This window comes from Eumetopias jubatus, unplaced genomic scaffold (assembly GCF_037043125.1).
Source record: "Eumetopias jubatus isolate StellerSeaLion01/CBP00866 unplaced genomic scaffold, mEumJub1_p1.0 scaffold_3, whole genome shotgun sequence".
Taxonomy (NCBI): domain Eukaryota; kingdom Metazoa; phylum Chordata; class Mammalia; order Carnivora; family Otariidae; genus Eumetopias; species Eumetopias jubatus.
This window is the reverse complement of record NW_028274809.1, coordinates 182,861,374-182,882,439: the sequence shown is the minus strand read 5'-3', so window position 1 is coordinate 182,882,439 and position 21,066 is coordinate 182,861,374. Positions and strand designations below refer to the sequence as shown.

The window sequence follows — 21,066 nt, the reverse complement described above, 5'->3', positions numbered from 1 at the left end:
GGAAACCAACCAGGGTAACTTTAGAAGACCTACCAGAATTTCAACCAAAATGCATCCCCCCCATTCTCCCCAGAACTGAGAAATGGACTGTTCTGAAAGAGAAAGTTCATATTTGAACATTTAAGGAAAATGATCCCTAGGCTCTCTGAAACTTTCCTTCCTCACGAATTCACTTTCTAGCAGACCCCCAACAAGAATGAGATAATGACAGAAGGCAACTCCTAATAAAATTTTCAAGCAGGGGACGCCAGGGTGGCTCAATTGGTTGAGCGCCTGCCTTTGGCTTGGGTCATGATCCCAGGGTCCTGGGATCAAGTCCTGCTTCGGGCTCCTTGCTCGGTGGGGAGCCTGCTTCTCCCTCTGACTGCTGCTCACCCTGCTTGTGCTCTCTCCCTCTGACCGATAAACAAAATCTTAAAAAAAAAAAAATTTTCTTTTTTTCCAAGCAGAATTCTGTCCTGAAGCATCCACTCTGCTCTAGCTCTATCCTGGCTCAGTGGGGATCTAATGCCTTCATGCTATCCTCTGGCTGTGTCCAAACCTCTGTCATGATGCCTTCTCCCAACCTACCCTCTTCAGTATAATATACTTAAGAATTCTAGGCCTACTCATCACAGCTGCATCTCCTTACCCAAGTAGATAAAGATACATATTTCTAGTTAATCTTCAGATTAGTCTTCAAAGTAAGCCTAGAGGTGTAAATGAGTGGTTCTCAAGCTTATTCAGGTGCCAGACATTTGGAAGTGAGAATCCTCTTTGTAAAGCATTTATATAGTTCCATCATAAAAACATGGAATAACCTTACTAACATAAAATGACTTTAGTATTACATATTTAATATGCAATCAAACATAAGAACAAATGTTCATTAAAAATTATTAAAAGGTCAGGGATTTCTGAGTTCTTCCAGTAATAATTCATTACTGTTCATCAGTAGAAGGCACCAATAAAGGAAACATAAGGAAAATAAAAGCAAAATTTAGAGGGCACCTGGGTGGTTCAGTTGGTTAAGCGACTGCCTTCGGCTCAGGTCATGATCCTGGAGTCCCTGGATCGAGTCCCGCATTGGGCTCCCTGCTCAGCAGGGAGTCTGCTTCTCCCTCTGACCCTCTCCCCTCTCATGCTCTCTATCTCATTCTCTCTCTCAAATAAATAAAATCTTTAAAAAAAGCAAAATTTAGAAAACTCTATTCATAAACCTTTTTATCTCTTACAATTAGGAAAACTGCAGAAATACCGTATTCCCATACAGCAGCCTCAGAACCACCCCTGTGGCTAATCAATAACTCTACGGGAGGAGGAGGGGCTATTTAAAAAAAAAAAAAAAGATTGTCTTAATTGACAAAAATTTAATAACATTTTTCCCTTGCTTCCTAAATCCTCCAAGATGAGGAAGGTCTACAAAAAGCGTCCAGGGACACCTGGGGGGCTCAGACGATTAAGCGTCTGCCTTCAGCTCAGGTCATGATCCCAGAGTCCTGGGATCGAGTCCCGCATCGGGCTCCCTGCTCAGTGGGGAGCCTGCTTCTCCCTCTGCCTGCTGCTCCCTGTGCTTGTGCTCACTCTTTCTCTCTCTCAAATAAATAAAATCTTAAAATAAAAAGAAAAAAAGCTTCCTGCCCCATTCCCTCTACTCCTTTTTTTTTCTCAGTGGAAGCCAAAAATGTCTTGGAATCCTAATCATACTGCTCCTGGTAGGGTGGCAGGGGCAATCTGCATGACCCGCATTCCGAGCCACTGAGACTCAGACCCAGATGGTGTTCAGGTACCTAGTCATCTTCAGCTCCAACTCCATGACAAAGGCTTGGTCTCTATGCAGCTGTAAGGGAGATAGGAAGTCAGTTTTCCGGCACAGCTAACCCGGCCTCCAAGTAATGTATAGCCGAAGCACACAGATTTAAAAGCCAAAAGGACTCTTAGAAACAATCCAGCCTAGCTACACTTAGGAAAACTGGTTTCCGTGTTGTCTTTAAGATTTTATCTATTTATTTTAGAGAGAGAACGTGTGAGTGTGCAAGCAGGGGGAGGGACAGAGGGAAATCATGACCTGCGCTGAAATCAAGAGTTGGATGCTTAACCAAGTGAGTCACCCAGGCACCCCGGAAAACTGATTCTCAAATAATTATTTAGAAAAAGTATTTTCTACTTTTTAATTTTCACTGAATACTTACATAGAGTCACAAAAGTCATAATTAAAATCTGTGTCCCCGATCCAAGAAAGACTGATAGCAGCATCCCTTTTCTTGGAGGACGGAATATATCACCATGAACGAGTTTCCAGCCAAATTCTTCCTGGGCATCCTCCTAAAAAGGGAATGAAGTTGTTTAACTGACAATGTGGTATCACCAGGACAGCTAGACAGTTTGTTCACTGGTGAATATGCTGATACAGAAAAATTTTTTTAAACTTACGAATGTTAGTATTTATTCCAATTCCAAAGTTTTATGAAGTTTGACTCCCAGAGCTTTACAGTTTTCTTGAATTGCTTTTAAAGGAATGTTGTATGTTAAGTATATTGAGAAACTTCAAAAAGATATATAAAATAATGTGATAGTCAAGCTTTATGATCCAACTTGATGACTTAATTTTACTCACATTCTATCCTTTTCAATCTACTTTTACCAATCTCCAAAATGAGTGAATGGTATTAGGTTTCACAGCTACTTTGCTGGGTATGGTAGACTTAGCTATGAGCATATGAACAAGTTTGCCACCAGCCCTACCTGCTCCCCTGATCTCTAGACACACATGCACAATTTGCCTAATTACAACTCTACTTGGTTGTTTAACAAGCATCCTGAACAGAATTATCCACAACTGAATGGATTCTCTCTCCCCACCTGTACTGTTTCTGCAGCAACAACACTGCCCCAACCCAGTCACCCAGCAGTAACAGCTCCATCTGGCCAACAGTTCAGTCCCCCAAACCTTGGGATCCTCCTTGATTCCTTCCTTTTTTTCACATCTTGAATACAGTCCTTTAACAAATCTTCAGCTCTGCCTCCAAAATATTTCAGCAGAACCCAACACTAGCCCCCGGTTCAAGTCATCACCTCTTACCTGGCTACCGCAACATACACCACACTGACCTCTGTGTTCCTGCCCTTGCCTCTATTCAGTTACTTCTCAATACAGCATCCAGCAGGGTTCTTTAACCAACTGGGTGTTTTGGACCAGAAACATCGGGTCATTTACTGTCTTTCCCTCTTCCACCTTCTCCATAGTTAACCAAACAGTATTCCGTCCCGCCTTCTAAACCCCTTCTGTATCTGTCTGTCCAGCTCCTTTTCCCTTTCCTGCTACCACCCTATCTCTGGGAGTTCCATAAACACCCCTGGACCAGTTTCTGTACCTTCAATCTTGCCCTGCTCTGAATGATGCTCCACACAATATTCAAAGTGATTTTCCTACATCACAAACCTGGCTATGCAGTGCTGTTTAAAATTCTTTAAGAGCTTCCCTGTGACCTTCAAACTGTATTTAATTACAAGTCCTTCAGACTCTGGCCCCCGCTACTTTTTCAGCCTCATTTCTCGACATTTCCTTCAGGATGCATCTCATCTCTACCCCAAATTCCCAAACTTCCACCTTTGTGAGCAGCAGACAATGCTACTGATAATATGTTACATTTACACATATTTTTTAGTAAATATAAATCAACTGGAATTTGAAACATGGAAACTTTTATACAGGTACTAATCCTGCTCTTACAATGGCTAATATAAGGCAATAGTAAAAACCAAAATACTTCCATATACACCATGGAATTATACTCGGTCATTTTTGAAGAATGTACAAATTGAAGTTTTATTAAAAGTATCTGGGTTCTAAATGGATTAAATAAAATTACATTTGGGACTGACTTCAAAACAACTGAAAGGGAGGAACTGGTGGGATTCTATAAAAGACTAAACACGAGCTGAGAACTGCTGGACCAGGGTGACGGGTGTACTCATCTCTGTGCTTCTGTGAATGTTGACATTAAAAGTATGAGGGAAAAAAGTCCATTAACCTCTTCCTTTAGGTGGGGTAGTATTACAGACGAGGGACCATTTCTGATTACTTTTTTACTGAATAAGCACCAAAAAATTCAGAGGTCAGTGAAAACTAAGTTTTCCATAAAGGGCCAGGTCCCCTTTCTTTGGAGAAGACAAATACGATGAGTTCCTTACTACCCTTGCAGAGATCCTCTGCTTATACATAAGGAAATGTGTGAATACCTTTTCTCATTTTGCATAAATCATAGCATATTATACACATTATTTCACATCTTGCTGTTTTAGTCTAATAATACGGAGATGCCTCCACAGTCGTATATACAGAATTGCCTCATTGTTTTTAATGACTGCATAGTATTCTACTGCACGGACATTCTGTAATTTATAAAATCAGTCCCCTATTAATGAGTTTTTGAGTTTCTGAAAATCTTTAGTTATTATAAGCAATAATACATTGTTTTTAAAAAATAGCAGTAATAATAAAAACCTTCTGCATCCAAGTTAGTTTCTAAGAACTGAACTGTTGGGTCAAACTATCTACATTATAAACTAATATTGCCAAAGTGCCTTTCATAAGTTACACCAATTTACATTCTCATAAACCACGTATCAAAGTGCTCATGTCCTCAATCCACCAACACATTGTCAAACATTTTAATTTCTGCCAGTGTGCCAGAGGAGCAAACAATCCTGCACTGCAGTTTTATTTTGCATTTCTCTTATTATGAATGTTATATCTTTTTATATGTTTAAGAACCATTTGTGTTTTGTTTTTTAAAGATTTTATTTATTTGTCAGAGAGAGCATGAGAGAGAGTGTACGCACGCACAAGTAGGCAGAGCTGCAGGCAGAGGGAGAAGCCGGCTCTCCGCTGAGCAAGGAGCCCGATGCAGGACTCGATCCTTGATCCCAGGACCCTGGGATCATGACCTAAGCTGAAGGCAGACGCTTAACAGACTGAGCCACCCAGGCATCCCTTGTGTTTCTTTTTAATGGACTCTCTTTTCATGTACCATGCCTGGTTTCTAACTGGGCTGATGATTGTTTTTGTAATGATTTTAGGATTTCTTTATTTATGAGGAATTAACTTTTTGTTTGTGACGTGTTAAATATTTTCCCATTTGACTTTGATCCTTTTACTTAATGGTATTTCTTCCTATTCAAATTTTTTTTAACATAGTAATCATAGAGCAATCATTTCTTTTATAACTTCTGGCTCTCTGTGATACTTGAAAAATTCTACCCTTCTCTAAGATTTAAAAATCAGTTTCTCATGTGTCGTAGTATTTTATAGTTTCACATTTTCATTTTAACATAAGGAATAAGGTTGGAATCTACCTTATTTTTTAACCAGATGGCCACCCACTTTATCCAATACTATACATCAAATTTGTTTTCCCTGCTGATACACTTTTGTTAATCTCCAAATTTTTAGAATCATTATTATTATAAACAGAAAATGTTTACTTGGAATCTTTTTGTTCACCTATTTTCCTAAATTATCTCTTTGGGATTGGTTTTTATTTATTTTCTGCTAAAGTACTTCTATAGAAATTTCTTCAGGTCTGATCAATCGATGGATTGATTGATTTACTGCTAAAGTTTACTTCTATAGATATTCCTTCAGTGACGGTCTGTGGTCCACTATTTCTGTTCATCTGAAAAAGATATTTCACCTTTATTCTTGAAAGATACCTTCTCTGGGTACATGATTCCATGTAAACAATTTTTCTCACTGATTTAGGATGTTTTGTCTCTGAGCTTCCATTTCCAATTTAATTGTTTTTCTTTTGCAGATGCTCGAATTTTTTTTCCCCCTCTGGCTGATTCTAAGATCTTTTTTCTCCGGTGTTCTATGGTTTTGTCACAGTTGATCTAGATGTGGATTTCTTTTTATTTCTTCCGCTTGGGACATACTGTGTTTCCTTTATCTAAATGTTCCTCTTATTTTTTCATACACTTTATACTCTGTAATTAAGAGCTGTAGTATCTGAAATCTTCAGGGGGGTTCTAAACATGTTGCTTATTGTAAATTTTTGTGAATTTCTAACAGATCATTTTTTTAGATTTATTTATTTATTTTAGAGAAGGGGAGGGGAGAGGAGCAGAGGGAGAGGAAGAGAGAAAATCCCAAGCAGACTTCCCGCCAAGCACGGAGCCCAGCATGAGGCTCAGTCTCATGACCCTGAGATCATGACCTGAGCTGAAATCAAGAGTCAGATGCTCAACTGATTGGGCCACCCAGGCACCCCTAGATCATATTTTACTGATCTTAAATTGGGGGAATTCTACAAACCTAAATTTGGGAGACTTTACCCCAAAGGATTTCTACTTGATTCTGCTAAGAATCAGAAGGCACTTGCTAACTTAGAATCATTTTGCTCCCCTTCAAGAATCCATGCTTAATACAGGAGGAGACTGAGGTTCAGCTCCCTTGTTAGTGACCCAAAGTTTAGTCTCCCAGTTGGTCAGAGACTTTATATAAGGACTGACTCAAAGGAGTCAGTTCTCAAAGGAGAACTCCATCCTCTTGTGCTTGCACTGTTTCCTGCTCTGGTCTCAGCTCACTTTTGTGGGGGGTAGGGTGGAGTTGGAAGATAGTCCTTGGATACCTTTTTACCTATCATGAGCCCAGCAATGCATCAACAAGGCTAGTACATCAAAGAATGACTCATTCATGCTGTGAATTGTGTAATACTGATGAATCACAGACCTGTACCTCTGGAACAAATAATACATTATATGTTTTAAAAAAAAAAAAAAAGAAGAAGATAGTAGGAAGGGAAAAATGAAGGGGGGGAAATCTGAGGGGGAGATGAACCATGAGAGACTATGGACGCTGAGAAACAAACTGAGGGTTCTAGAGGAGAGCGGGGTGGGGGGATGGATTAGCCTGGAGACGGGTATTAAAGAGGGCACGTTCTGCATGGAGCACTGGGTGTTACACACAAACAATGAATCATGGAACACTACATCAAAAACTAATGATGTAATGTATGCTGATTAACATAATAAAATAAAATTTAAAAAAAGGAAAGAAAAAAAGAGAATGACTCATTCACTCAACAAACATTTACTGAGCACCAACTATAAAAGCACAGCACTGTTTAAAACACCAGAGATACTATAGTGAGTATAACAGAAAAATCCCTCTTGAATACGTGTTCTCATTGGGAAGGCAGACAATTAACAAAACGAGTACATTAGATGGTGATAAGTGCTCCAGAGAAAACTTAGAAAGTATGGATGTGTATGGGGCCAGAAAGGTGTAATTTTAATTTGATGGTCAGGAAGGTCTCACTGGGAAGATCCTATTTCAGTAATGACTAAGTAGGTAAGGAAGCTAGCCGTGTAAATACCTGAGGGAGTAAATAACATTTGAGGTAGAGAGAAAAGCAAGTGTAAAGGCCGGAGGTGTGAGAACACGCCTGACATGTCTGAGGAATAGTAAGGAAGCCAGTATGGCTGGAGAAGAGCTCCAAGGGGGCACTGTAAGGCCTACAAACCACTGTAAAGACTCTGGCTTTCACTCTGAGTGAAATGGGAAGCCATTGGACAGTTGTGAGCAGGAGTGAACGATCTGAGTTATGTTTGAACAGCCTTGCTCAGACCACTACAGTAAGGGAGGCAAAAGGAATGAGAGCAAGAGGGGAAGCAGGGGTGCCATGGCCTCCATCCCATGGCACCTTGGTACAACTGAAGAAGAAAATACCATTTGAAATTGCCAATTATGAAGAGTATTTTGAAATTATTTTAATAAAATATTTAATAAAATAATCAGTAAAAATAATGGAAAAGAGACTGTAGCGTAGAAATGTTAAAAAGCTTGTAAACATTAATATGTTCTTTTTCTAATTAGGACAGAAAAGTTATGGGGAAAAGGCTAAGAATTCGGAGAAAAGAAAGCAATAAAATCTGAGTTTTTTGTATTCATTACAAGTCACTATGATTCTTGTGGAAACTTTTTTTTTTTAAAGATTTTATTTATTTATTCACGAGAGACAGACAGAGAGAGAGAGAGAGAGAGAGAGAGAGAGGCAGAGGGAGAAGCAGGCTTCCCGCTGAGCAGGGAGCCTGATGCGGGACCCGATCCCAGGACCCTGGGATCATGACCTGAGCTGAAGCAGACGCTTAACCATCTGAGCCACCCAGGCGCCCTGATTCTTGTGGAAATTTTATCAAAGAGCTGCTATACAATGAAAAAGTATAAAATGTATAACATTATGTAACTTTAAGTGTTTTGAGAATAAATGAGATTGGGACATTAAATTACTTTGAATATGCCAAAAGGTTGAAATGATAAAACTCAGTGAAAATTAATTTTAAAAAAGCTAAACACACACACAAATAAAAACTGCTTGGGAGTTATTCCACTCAACTTTGCTGTTTCACAAGGTGGGTGCAGGCTGGGAATGGAAAATCTGAGTTGACAGCACGTATGTGAGAACGGGGGACAGACCTGGAGCTGTGCACCTACGCTCACTCTGCACCAAACCACTAACACAGATGGGGCTGTGAACAGTGCTGCTCTGAATGCTGGAGCGACTACAGTTCTAGAAAATACCAATTCTTAAGGATCACTTTATTTGAAAAGGTGAATTCAGGATAACTTTTAAGAAGAAAGATTCTGTCTGAAGCCATTATTTCAACTTTTTCCAAAGAACTAAATACAGACTATTCTTAGCAGGTCAAATGTTTCACTCACCGTAGAATCCATCTGATTATATCTGGCAATATCTTTATGCAGTGTCCGTAGCATAATCATAGCCACCATTCCAGACAAGAAGAGGACAATGACCAGGGAATTCATGATGCTGTAGAAATAAACATGTCAGGATTAATCTGCAGCTTAATTACCTTTTTAAAAAATTTATTCAATAATGTTAAAACAGTATTCATCAAAATCAAACTTTGACCTAAAATCCAACAGATTCAATGAGCTTTGTTCTATTACGTGTCCTTCTAGTGGATACATAACTTTATATACTTATCATAATAATCTCATCATAATCTGTTGAGAACTAGAATTTTTTTATGTGTGGTCAACATTATTAAATAAGTACTATGCCCAAATAAATTCAATAAAAGCTGCAGGGATTAACAAAGGTCTGTATCCTCAAGAAATTTATGACAAACAAATTTACTCAGTAAGTTAATGAGTGTCAAAAGGTAGTCTGTTAACAAAGCATAAAAAGTAAAGTGACAACACCACGAACAACTCTCCAGATAAAAATTTTGAGTCATGCTCTGAAGAAAATAATAATAATAATAAATAGTCATAACATGAGCAGTAGCTTCTTCCACTTCAGGTAAGGTGCTCAAATGTTCTGTTTCATTCATTCTCCGTTAATCCTCAGGGACAGTCTCATGAGGCAGGTATTTCCAGATAAAGAAATGGGACTCTGAATAACTGGGTGACCTCGCCTGACTCACGAACAGTGACCTGGCCAAGGCTGAACACAAGTCTATCCAATTCAAAAGCCCAGACTTCTGGAGAACTAGAGAGGATTAGAGAATGAAGGAGATGTTCAAAGGGACAAAACAAAGAGTAAGCCCAGAGCATAAAGTGGATTAACTCTGTACTCTTACCTAAACCACTGAATGTGGGTATGAGGCATAGATTCCAGAATATAGTCCCATCTGGATGCCCATCTGATGTTTTTATCTTCCTAGGGAGATAAAACAAAAGAAAACAAAACTCTTTAAATAAGCATTTGCTGACAAAATATATTAAGAATCCAAACATTTCCACACATAGCCTGACCTCCCATTCAATTAATGAATGTAATTTCTCATTATCATAACTTGGATTAGTCATAAGTTTCAGCAGTAAATAACAAATAATAAAAGAGTTCCTAAAAGTACTTAGTTACCTGTATTTTTTTAAAGTCTTGCTTTAAATTTTAACAAAAGTTTTAGATATCAAAATTTAGAGCTGACTTAATAATTTTTTTAGAAAATTGAGTGGTATAACTTATTTTTTATTCTCTTTGATGCCATCTATGCTCATGAGACACTACAGTCATAACTGAGCATCTGGCAGGTGTCACCCACAATGAGCTCTTAATACCTAGAAAGAAATACATAGTGTTCTTTGCCCTAGGTTTGCAAAATTACACACTACATGGGGGAGAGTAAACGTCACAACTATACTTGATCGCCAAGACAGTTTATTAAAAATAGAGGTGGAGGGGTGCCTACGTGGTGCAGTAGGTTAAGTGTTCAATTCCTGGTTTGGGCTCAGGTTGTGATCTCAGGGTGGTGAGACTGAGCACTGCATCGGGCTCCGCACTCAGTGTGAAGTCTGCTTCTCTCCCTCTACCCACCTCCCTCTGACACGCACATGCTCTCTCTCTCTCTCTAAAATGAATAATCTTTAAAAAAAAAAAAAAAGTAGAGGTGGAATAGTGCCTCAGATTCTCATAAAGTGAACTTTTACTTTCTTCCTAAAAAACTTCTCCATTAATGAAAACACTCCCTTGAATTCCCTAAGAACCTATATAAATCATCTACTATCAGGGAACACTCCATTAAAGTTTATACTAATTCAGACTTTAAAAGAATGTTGCTTTCCCAAATGCTTGTTACATAAATCTTTGACATTTTCATATCATTATCTAGGCCTATTTTCTACATTTTGTCTTTTATGTATCTCTTATGACTTAACATTTAATCAGGTTCAATTCTCCAATTTACTACCTTCTCATTTAAATGGAGACTTAGTTTTGAGTGTGATTATGTTGCCTGGTGCACTGACAAACTATTCCAAATCAGCTCATTAAAAGCTTATCTATGTGACAAGGTTAATCATTAATATTTTTAATTAGTTTAAGTAGTATGAATTTAAAATCAATTTCTGAGTTATACTAGAGATAAAAACAAACTCACGTGGAAGCTAACAGAGTAAGTATAGGCAATTTTGATCTCCCCGGAAGCCTTGTTACTTATATCCATGGGGGGTCCAGAGCAGTCCGGTTTATCTGTATGGGTATGCTTGAAGCTGTGGAGGAAACATTTTGGCAAGATGCTGATAAAGTACAGTTTTTAAAAATGGGGTAAAGACTAGAGACTCTACATATTTTACAATGCTACTATAGTCAAAGGCAAAATTATTCCTGTCACATTTAATAGTACAAATATTTACTTCATATAAATAACGGCCTCAGTTATAAGTATGTGTAAGAAATTATTATTCAAAATTAGAAACAAACTTTTGAAAGCACTATACTTGAAGAGCATTAAATATCTTTTAAAAAAGGGGGCACCTGGGTGGCTCAGTTGGTTAAGCGTCCAAGTCTTGATTTCGGCTCAAGTCATGATGTTAAGGTCCTGGGATCAAGCCCTACATCTGGCTCCCTGCTCAGCATGGAGTCTATTTGTCTCCCTCTCCCTCTGCCCCTCCCCCATCTCATGAGAGTGGGCTCTCTCTGAAACAAATCTTCCAAAGTAAGTATCTTAAAAAAAACAAAAATAAACACTGAGGGAGTTTAAATTAACTGCCATCTTATAATGGCATGCATTTTTTTTTTTGAGAGTGCACACGTGAGATGGGGGAGGGGCAGAGAGAGACGGATTTTTTTTTTAAGATTTTATTTATTTTATTTTGAGAGAGAGTGTGCACGTGAGAGCAGGATGAGGAGGAGGGGGAGAGAAAGAATCTCAAGCAGACTTAGCGCTGATCATGGAGCCCCACACAAAGCTGGATCCTACGACCCCGAGACCACGACTTGAGCTGAAATCAAGAGTCCCAGGCTCAACCAACTGAACCACGCGGGCACCCTGGCATGCATTTCTTTACCAGTAGTGGCATGGGAAAAAGGCTAATTCAATGGTGAGGTGGGGGGGGTGTGGGAAAACATGAAAAAAAAATGGAATACTCAATCAAAAAAAGATCTCACAAATAACTGACAGGTACTTTCATACTAAAAATACTGACAACTTGAAAAGATGCTCTTTCAGTGACTTCTCACACAATGGCATCTAACAGTGCATGGAGATTTTAGAAATGATAGCACTCATCAGCGCATTTGAGGGGGCACCTGGCTGGCTCAGTCAGAAGAGTGTGGGACTCTTGATCTCAGGGTTCTAAGTTCAAGCCCCACGCTGGGTATAGAGATTACTTAAAAAAAAAAAAAAATCAGCTCATTTGGGCCGCTAATGAGAGGTCAAGTTGCAAAATATTAGAGGCAATGCTTTTCTACTGTAACAGAAAACCCTGTCCCAGCCACTCACATTCTCCACTCCAAGCTGACACAGCAAAAGTGTCAAAACTTTCTGGGACACCTGGGTGGCTCAGTTGGTTAAGTGACTGCCTTCGGCTCAGGTCATGATCCTGGAGTCCCAGGATCGAGTCCCGCATCAGGCTCCCTGCTCAGCAGGGAGTCTGCTTCTCCCTCTGCCCCTCCCCCCTCTCATGTGCTCTCTCTCATTCTCTCTCTCAAATAAATAAATAAAATCTTAAAAAAAAAAGTGTCAAAACTTCCTGATTAAAAAACAAAACAAAAAGGCACTTTGGCTTCACCACTTACCATAACAGAAAAAAAATATCTGTATGATTTCTCTGGACAACCCACAACTCAATAACCAATCACACTAAAGAGAGTTTTAGTAAAATCAATCCTGAAATGCCAGATTATATGTCAGAATACTGATTAAAGAAAAAGTTAACTAGGCCCCAAATATTTATTCTTTGGGAATAATTTCACTTACATTTACTTACTTTTTTATTTCTTTTTCTTTTATTTTTTCAAGTAAGCTGTATGCCCAAAATGGGTCTTGAACTCACGACCCTGAGATCAACGAGTTGCGTGCTCCACTGACAAAGCCAGCCATGCGCCCTCCTTTAAGTAACTTCTACACCCAACGTGGGGCTCCAACTCCCAACCTCAAGATCAAGAGCCACATGCTCTTCCGGCTGAACCAGACAGGCACCCCCACATTTATTTACCTGTTTTGTATAGTTACCTTTTTGGTTCAAGTTTGGCAGCCACTAATCTTGCTCCCATGGACCCAGTTTCAACAACATGATAGTGTATTTTGATGTCAACGTGGTTGAAGATGTAAAATGTATCTCTTTCATGGAATTCTGACTATGGAACAGAACTTAAAGGTAGAAAACTGGCTATACAAGAGTCAAAACAAAACTTTTAAAATGAGGCACAACAAGCAGGAAAATTTGAGCTTAGACAGAGTTTTAATCCTTCCCCATAAAAAAAACCTTTACGTTTTAAGCTTAAACTCTCTATAAGCCACAACTAATTGGCAGAGTACAAATTAGGTTTCTTTAATGCCGTAATTCTTACATAAAAGTAGGTGCCTGTTAAAAAGAACACATCTAATATTTTCTATTTTTCCACTTAAGATAAAACTAACCAAATAAATTTTAAAATATTACATGTTATGAGCATGCTAAATCGTACACATTTCAACACTTTCCCTCCTTGGAAGTTTTATAACCAGACTAAACCAATAACTTAAATTATTTAAGTGTTTCTGGTCAACTCTCCCAAAAGCATTAGCCAATGTAACCAGTTTCAAGATCAAGCTTATGCTAACTTCTACCATCAAGTCATATTAATTAAGAGATTAAACTTGATTGACCTGATTACACAACATTTAATATATATTCCCAATAATTTTAATACTTTCTATTATTAACATCTTCACTTTACTATCATTTTTAAATATAAAAGAATGGCCATAAAGGCATTTACCTTTTTTTTTTTTTTAAAGATTTTTTATTTATTTGACAGGGAAAGACACAGCGAGAGAGGGAACACAAGCAGGGGGAGTGGGAGAGGGAGAAGCAGGCTTCTGCTGAGCAGGGAGCCCGATGCGGGGCTTGATCCCAGGACCCTGGGATCATGACCTGAGCTGAAGGCAGACACTTAACGACTGAGCCACCCAGGCACCCCAAGGCATTTACCTTTTAAAAAAATAAGTAATACCAAACTTCTGCAATATAATATTTTATGGACTTAAAATTTGTAATACAAACTTCATGAACTTATAATGAGGTCTTTCTGGTACTCCACTAATCTACTTTTAAAAATATATATATAAGATTTATGAGTCTAACTTTTAATAGAGTCAGAACATACAAAGTCCCAGCCCTTAGCATAGTGCTTAGCATATAACAGACACTTTCAGTGAATACTGAACTAAATCTGAATTATTTTAGTTCTAGAATTAAATTTATACGTTTTTAATCTGGCCTATGTTTAAGGTCTAAGTAGTTGTGCTTCAGAACATCTGAATTGTACTCATCCAATGACTATCTATAACAAATTTTGTCCAGGTAAAGACTGAATCCTTCCATACCAAAAACATTTTTAAAAAAAGTAGCACAGAGTTTTTCATGAACTTACATTAATAACACAGGCATCTTTTGCATGGCCTTTATCTGTAATATAACAGCCAATGGGAAATCCAGGATTACAGAACCTCTGACCATCTTCAACATCATAACACCATGTTACAGGCATATTATCCACAATCCTATGCACAGAAATAAGTCAAGTTAGAAATCGTCGAACATGACTAAGAAATAATGCCCAAAGCTGTTACCACTTCATAAAATTTAAATGTCTATAAATGCCTTAAGATGTCAAAACTACAATAAAAGAATTTTGGTAAGATGTGGTATATTTCATAGGCAACAGCATTATGTCAATATTTGATACACTATAGTGAAGAAAAAAACTTTATAGCTTCTTTGAAACTATAAATGTATATAGGAAAGGGAATTTTATAAATTAATTTACTGCAGCTGCTAACTTAACAACATCATTATCTAGATACGTAACTATAGTTTACCTTTAGCAAAATACTCAAAGCTCTAAGTTAGGTGCAAAGCAATGTATCTAGTTCCTTGGAAAAAATTTGATGGAACAGTATAGAGGCAAATGTCCTTATTACTTGGTAATTCAATAAAAAGGAGAAGAACATAACTGCAAGATGGGAAAATATTTAACTTAAGGGCCAGGTGAAAAAAGTGAAAATATAGTATTATCTATTAAAGCTGTGTAAATCCAACTTATGTCTAAAAGAAATGCTGCTATAAAACTAGAGAACCAAATTTAAAAGTTCTATAGTGAAAACGAACTTAAGGGATAAAAATAAAGAATAAGGTTCTGTGGCATTGTCTAACTACATTAAAGTCCGAGCATGTGGTCCCCTATGCCAAGAGCACACTACAGGATACAAATTTAAAAAATTACTAAAAATACACTAGCTATATTACAGTCATAAGACAACACTCCAGGGCATGTTTTATTTGTTAATTAATGTATGCCTTAGGAAGTAAGATTATGATTCTATATGCACCCAAGGTATACATTAATGACCTAATAAAACATGTCTCATCACATTTAAATGCTATTTAATAGTCCCCAATATACCAAATTTTAGAATCACCTACACTATTAAGTTGCTTATTATTATAACCAGCAGGCCAGTAGTTCCCATGAAAAAGGCTATAAAATATTAGAAGCATAAAGCAATGCTATATAAAATAAATTAATTTGGATTTTTTGGAGGCTTAAACAATCAGTTAATAGCTTTAATTTTTTAAGAGAATGAAGTTCAATCAAGGAATATATTAATTATAGTATCTTTAAACTATCATAGTAGAGAAAGTACTACATAAAAATTATAGTGCTAGTTACAAAATGAGAAATTAAGAAGCAATTTAGACTTTTTAAAAGCAAGCATCCTAAGGTTATCATTTATATGATGCCTTGACACAATAACCTTTTCCTGGCAATAGGAAGCATTAAAAAACAAAACAAAACAAACAAACAAAAAAACCCCAAACACTTGGAAATAAATGTAAGAAAATTTAAAGAATATAATTTTCAATTACTGCCTTGCTAATAAGTTGAGTAAATAAAAATTACATTCTTTAAATTTTGCTAATAAGTTAGCGAGTTAGTTATCTGAATATACAACACCAAAAATACTAAAAATCTTATTTTCTGATACAGTGGGGAAAAAAAGGACTCAAAAGGATAAAGGTTGAATGACTGGCCCCCCCCCTTTTTTTTTACCATCAAGGACTCCTTTCCATTATTTTCCTCTATCTTCCATGGACTCCATCTGAAACACTTCTATTAATGAAACCTCATCTATTTATAACTCATTTCCCCAATAAATTAAATTCCCAGAGTTTCTGATCACAATGGAATAACCTATGTTACCACAATGCATTCAGAAAATTGTAGCCAAAAGCAAAGAAACTTGGCATTTAAGTTACTCTCTGTAGTTTTAATAAGTGTACATTTACACTGCTAGGATTTTGAATTTTTGAAAACAGCATATCATTCCCCTCCCCTGCTAGCTTGCTGGGATCCAGGATTGGAACTCACTAGACTAAAATATCTTCAAAGACCCCTCTCTGTCCAATAAGCTATGACCTAAAAAATTTAAATACTGTGATAACTAGCTCTATAATACTACTTTTAAAAATGAAATGTCGCGAACATCTAGAAACTTGGCAAGATGTATAATTACAAACCATGCAGAGTAGAGTTGAAGGGAATTCAAGTGTCTGGCGCTAAGATCAAAACATTAGTCATTCTCAAAAATCAAGAAGTAGCTTAGGTTATTGACAGGGTAAGCCAAGAAGATCCTCAAATTGTATTCTAACATCCCAAATAAGAATTTCAAGTATTCATTAATTTAGATGAGAAAATTAACTATTCTTAATTAACTGTCATTCTAATCATTTGAAAAGTAATACGGTTAAAAATGTCATGGGGAAAACCCCAGCAAGTTTCAAGTTTTTTAGGCAGAATAGTTTCACACCCATCACAAATTACTGAGTCAATTTCATTATCAAATGCTTTCTAACTTCATAAACTATTTTAAATGATTTATTCTTGTTATTATATGCATTTTGGCATCAAAACAGTACCTACATTAATTGTGTCATGAATAGGCTAAAAATATTTCTAAGTACTTTACCGTGAGGAAACTATTGAAGGGGAGGTGTTTCTAGTACCTTTAGGAGCAAGCCTCTAAACAGTATTCTAAGAACAGAGGGTAGAAGCAATAGCTAAGAATAACCTGTAGGCCTGAAGAGCCATTCTTTCATTCCACCAACAAATGAGTAGCTGTTAAGAGTAAATGGGGGTGGATGGGGCTAACATGAAACTATAAGAACTGAGCCTTAGGTCATTTTGAAGACCGTTAAAGAACAATTTGAAGCAAAGAGAAAGCACCAATTATTTATGAATAAGCAAATGTACCCCAAGTTATACTGATTCAGCAATTACATAGTATTCTCATAGTAGCCTAGAAGAAAAAAGCTCTTGGTTTACTAGAAACCAAAGAAATGAGGAGATTTCAAGTTCCTATTTACACTGAGGGTCACAAGAGGAAGAAGATGACACAAGTGTAATCAGGCAAGTTTCCTTCCTTATTCTAACAGTGCCCTGCTATGAGAAACTTGTTCCTATATGGTTCAGCCGACTGAATCAGATTCTACCCATCTGGCCAATCAGAGTGAATCCCTCTAATCACAGACTAGTTCATGGATGGGTAAGTGACCCAAGGCTGCCCCTCCCTAGGACTTTTTTGTTCTGTGTATATGGAAGGGAGAAGGGACAGAATGATAGGCTCCAAGCACAGTTTCGAACCATAGGATCTGGGCATGTCAAACTGAGATCAATAGTTCCTAACCTCCCTCAGTGTGGGCAAATGAGTCAATCTGAGATACTGATAGGACAAACATTCAAAAGGAAGTACATGAAGACAGTCTTTCTGTTCACTACCTCCAACACGTTACACTTTTTAGAAGAGGCAAAACATTTGTAAGTTAGGACTCCACATAGAATAAAGGCATTTGTCAGCAAAATTATCTGGAAGAATAATAATGATTACACTTGAAAAGTTGGCCCTTTAGACCCTTTTCTAAATATTCCACATCTGAATTCTGTATAGTGACTCAATACTACTTTTATTTTTTTGAGTCACTACTACTTTAGAATCAAAAATAAAATAGGTTTACATGCTTTTTTGATTACAACACAAACTGGCAGAGACCTAGTTAGTGTAACACCATGTGTATAAAATAAAGAACAGGTTACTCAAAATCCAAGTGTTTTATTTGCAATAGATGCTATTTATCAAACATCAAATATAGTTTAAGTTTGTTTTCCCATGGTCTTTTTCATGGCCTACAAGTATAAAATAACAGTATTTTTCTAGATGACCTATCCAGGTCCTTCTCTCAAAGCATAAATATGCTCTTGTTAACTACATATGAAAAAGAAGGGTGCCCTAGGTACCAGTCTATGTACCAAAAGAAGTACCAAATATTACAGTAATCTAAGCAGTTAAGAGATGATATTGTAAGCCATCAACCTTAGTAATCCTTGTCAAGTGGAAGTCATACTTCATGCTATTACTAGCAACAAAAAAGGGAAATCAATTGATTTGCTATATTTTATAGAGTTAATGAAGTAATTTATATATTCAATGAAACAGGTGGCATCTAAGAATGGAAAATAACAAAAGTCTAAAATCTCCATGTCTTACCAGTGATGTTGATAATTCAGTAACATGCTTTTTTTCAAGAATTCTAACTTTTGTTTGTCTTCAGCTTTCTCTGTATGGTATGTTTTCGTACAGACAAGCTTGCAGGTCTCCTCCTTATTAAATGTAAACTGTATTAAAATAAAGTGAAAAGCAAATTAAAAAATATCTAGGTCCTTCACACCTATGCCATGAGTAAAAATACTAGTCTCGTGAAATTACTTCAATGCACTAATATTGATAATATTTTTTAAATTTCTCATTGCTCAATCACATTTAAATTTTAATCTTACTGTTTCTCTAAAAATTTAAATCAATTTTTCTTTTGATAAGTAATAGTTTTTATTTTTATTTTTGGTAATTTCAATCCACCCACCTTTTAAATGTAACTGAATCCTAGAAGGGGAAAAAAACTACATGCAGAACAAAATGGAACATCAGTCTTTCTAGTAATAAGCAGACAAGTTTCTATGTCCATATAGTCATTTGATGGATATTTGTTAAGTGCCCCCTTGTGCCAGGTAAGAGAGATTCAGCAGTAACAGACCATGATGATACAAGAAAAAGTCAGACTTGGATGTCTAAAAATCAGGGTAAACATGATTTTACTCACATTTGAAAAGGCTGTGAATTTTCAGGATCTTATTTAATAATAAAATTGAAACAAATAGTAACTGATAATTTAAAAGTTAAAAAACTAAGGAGTCCTCCAATTTTGGAGTCTAGGACTTATTTCATGTGTGTAAAAATAATGGTATTCATAATATAAGTTTACTTTATCAGGATCCATTTATGGCTTCATTTTAAAAATGTATTTCCTAGTTTTCTAAAGGCTATAATTTACTTTATAAACTAATTATAGTCCATAATTGTATACCATTCAATACACTCAAACTTTATTACAGGTGGTTAAAAAAAACTTGCATATGTTTCACTTTTAAGTAGTCCATTGTTTTGTACATTATTAAAACACCTAAGCAGGTTTCTGTGCATCAGCTGAGAAGCAAATGCTTCAAGTGTAGCCCACTGCTGCCACCTGTCAGCCAAGAGTTTAGTTTTGGTGCATTGCTACTTCTGTAAATGTAGCAATGTCTGTACAATTATTTAATATTCTTAACCTTATATGCATCTTGTAGGTACCTTTTTAAAGAGAGGAAAATGAAAAAAAAAGTACACATACTAAGGAATCAGAGGGATAGGTGTCAAATTTAAATTAAGCAGAGATAGACATTACTAGTTATACGGAAAGTGGCAAATCAATCCAATGCTTACTGGGTTTAGGCAAGTCAACTGTGTGTTCAATTGTGAAGGAAAATAGCAAAACTAGAGAGGATGTTTAATCATAATAATAAACATTTATTAACTCATGTAATCCTCCCAACTTTGAGGTAGTCTCCTTCGCTGAATCTTCATCTTGTGACCTAGTAACACCAAGTGCCCCAAGGCTCAATCCTTGGAATCCTTCTCTTCATTATCTATACCCACTCCCCCTTGAGGATTTCATCAATTCCTGGCTTTAAATACCATTTACACACTAATGATGATTCTCAAAGGTATAGATCTAGCCTGAACCCCTCCTCCAAATTCCAGACACATATATTCAAGTGTTTATTTCACATCCTTAATTAGATGCCTAATTTCCCATTCCCCCCAAACCTGCTCTTCCCAGAGACTGTCCCATTCTAGAAAACAGAAAGTTCACACCCCACATCCCACATCCTATCCCTCAGCAAATCCTGTTGCGCTTACCCCACCTTCAAAATGTAACCAGTTTCTGAGATTTTGACCACTTCACAACACCTACCTGTCTACCCCATGGTCTGAGCTACTCTCAGGTCATACATATCTCAATGATTTTGAGATCCTCCTAACCGGTCTCCCCTCTTCTCTCCTTGCTCTCTCTCCCATGGTCCAGCCCTAGTTAGTGATCCTATCAAAATCTAAGCCTACTCAAAACCCTTCAGTTCTAACCATCTTGCTCAGATATACAGGCCAAAGTCTTTACAGTGGCCTATGAGTTACTATGTGATTTGGTCTCACTGCTTCTTTGCCCCCATTTCCTGCTATTCTCTATCTTGCTCATTTGCTCAAGTCACACCAACTTTTTTCTGTACCTTGAGCACACCAGGCAAGCTGACACCTTAAGACCATTGCATTTGCTGCTTTCTTCACAGAGAACATTTTCCCAGATATTCACATGGCTCACTCCCTTACTTGCTTCAGGTCTTTTGCTCAAATATCACCTCACAAGACTTTCACTGGCCCATTTAAAATTGCCAATTCTCCACCCACCTTCCCTGATTTATTTTTTGATAGTTTTTCCATCAGCAACTGATACACTATATATTTTAGTAATTCATTTTGTTTCCTTCTCCTCATCAGAATATAAGACCCATGAAGGCAGAGATTTTTGTCTCTGGTCTCTGCTGTATGCCACACCTACCACAATGCCTGGCACAAACATGTTAACTGGGTAAATGAATGAATATGATTGGTTAGATTTGGGACTGAATGTGGCTCCAGCTTCACATA

The 21,066-nt window shown here is 37.0% G+C and overlaps 1 protein-coding gene across 1 annotated transcript in view; it reads right to left on the bottom strand.

The window, feature by feature from the left end:
* Window positions 1-21,066, bottom strand: part of TM9SF2 (transmembrane 9 superfamily member 2) — a 59,655-nt gene that overhangs the window by 20,189 nt on the left and 18,400 nt on the right. The window contains exons 4-10 of the mRNA XM_028112029.2: window positions 18,538-18,665; window positions 14,367-14,496; window positions 12,964-13,088; window positions 10,888-10,999; window positions 9,589-9,668; window positions 8,705-8,813; window positions 2,172-2,304 (exon numbers count right to left, since the gene is read on the bottom strand). Coding sequence (XP_027967830.1) covers window positions 2,172-2,304; window positions 8,705-8,813; window positions 9,589-9,668; window positions 10,888-10,999; window positions 12,964-13,088; window positions 14,367-14,496; window positions 18,538-18,665 — 817 coding nt within the window. The remainder of the gene's footprint in view (window positions 1-2,171; window positions 2,305-8,704; window positions 8,814-9,588; window positions 9,669-10,887; window positions 11,000-12,963; window positions 13,089-14,366; window positions 14,497-18,537; window positions 18,666-21,066) is intronic.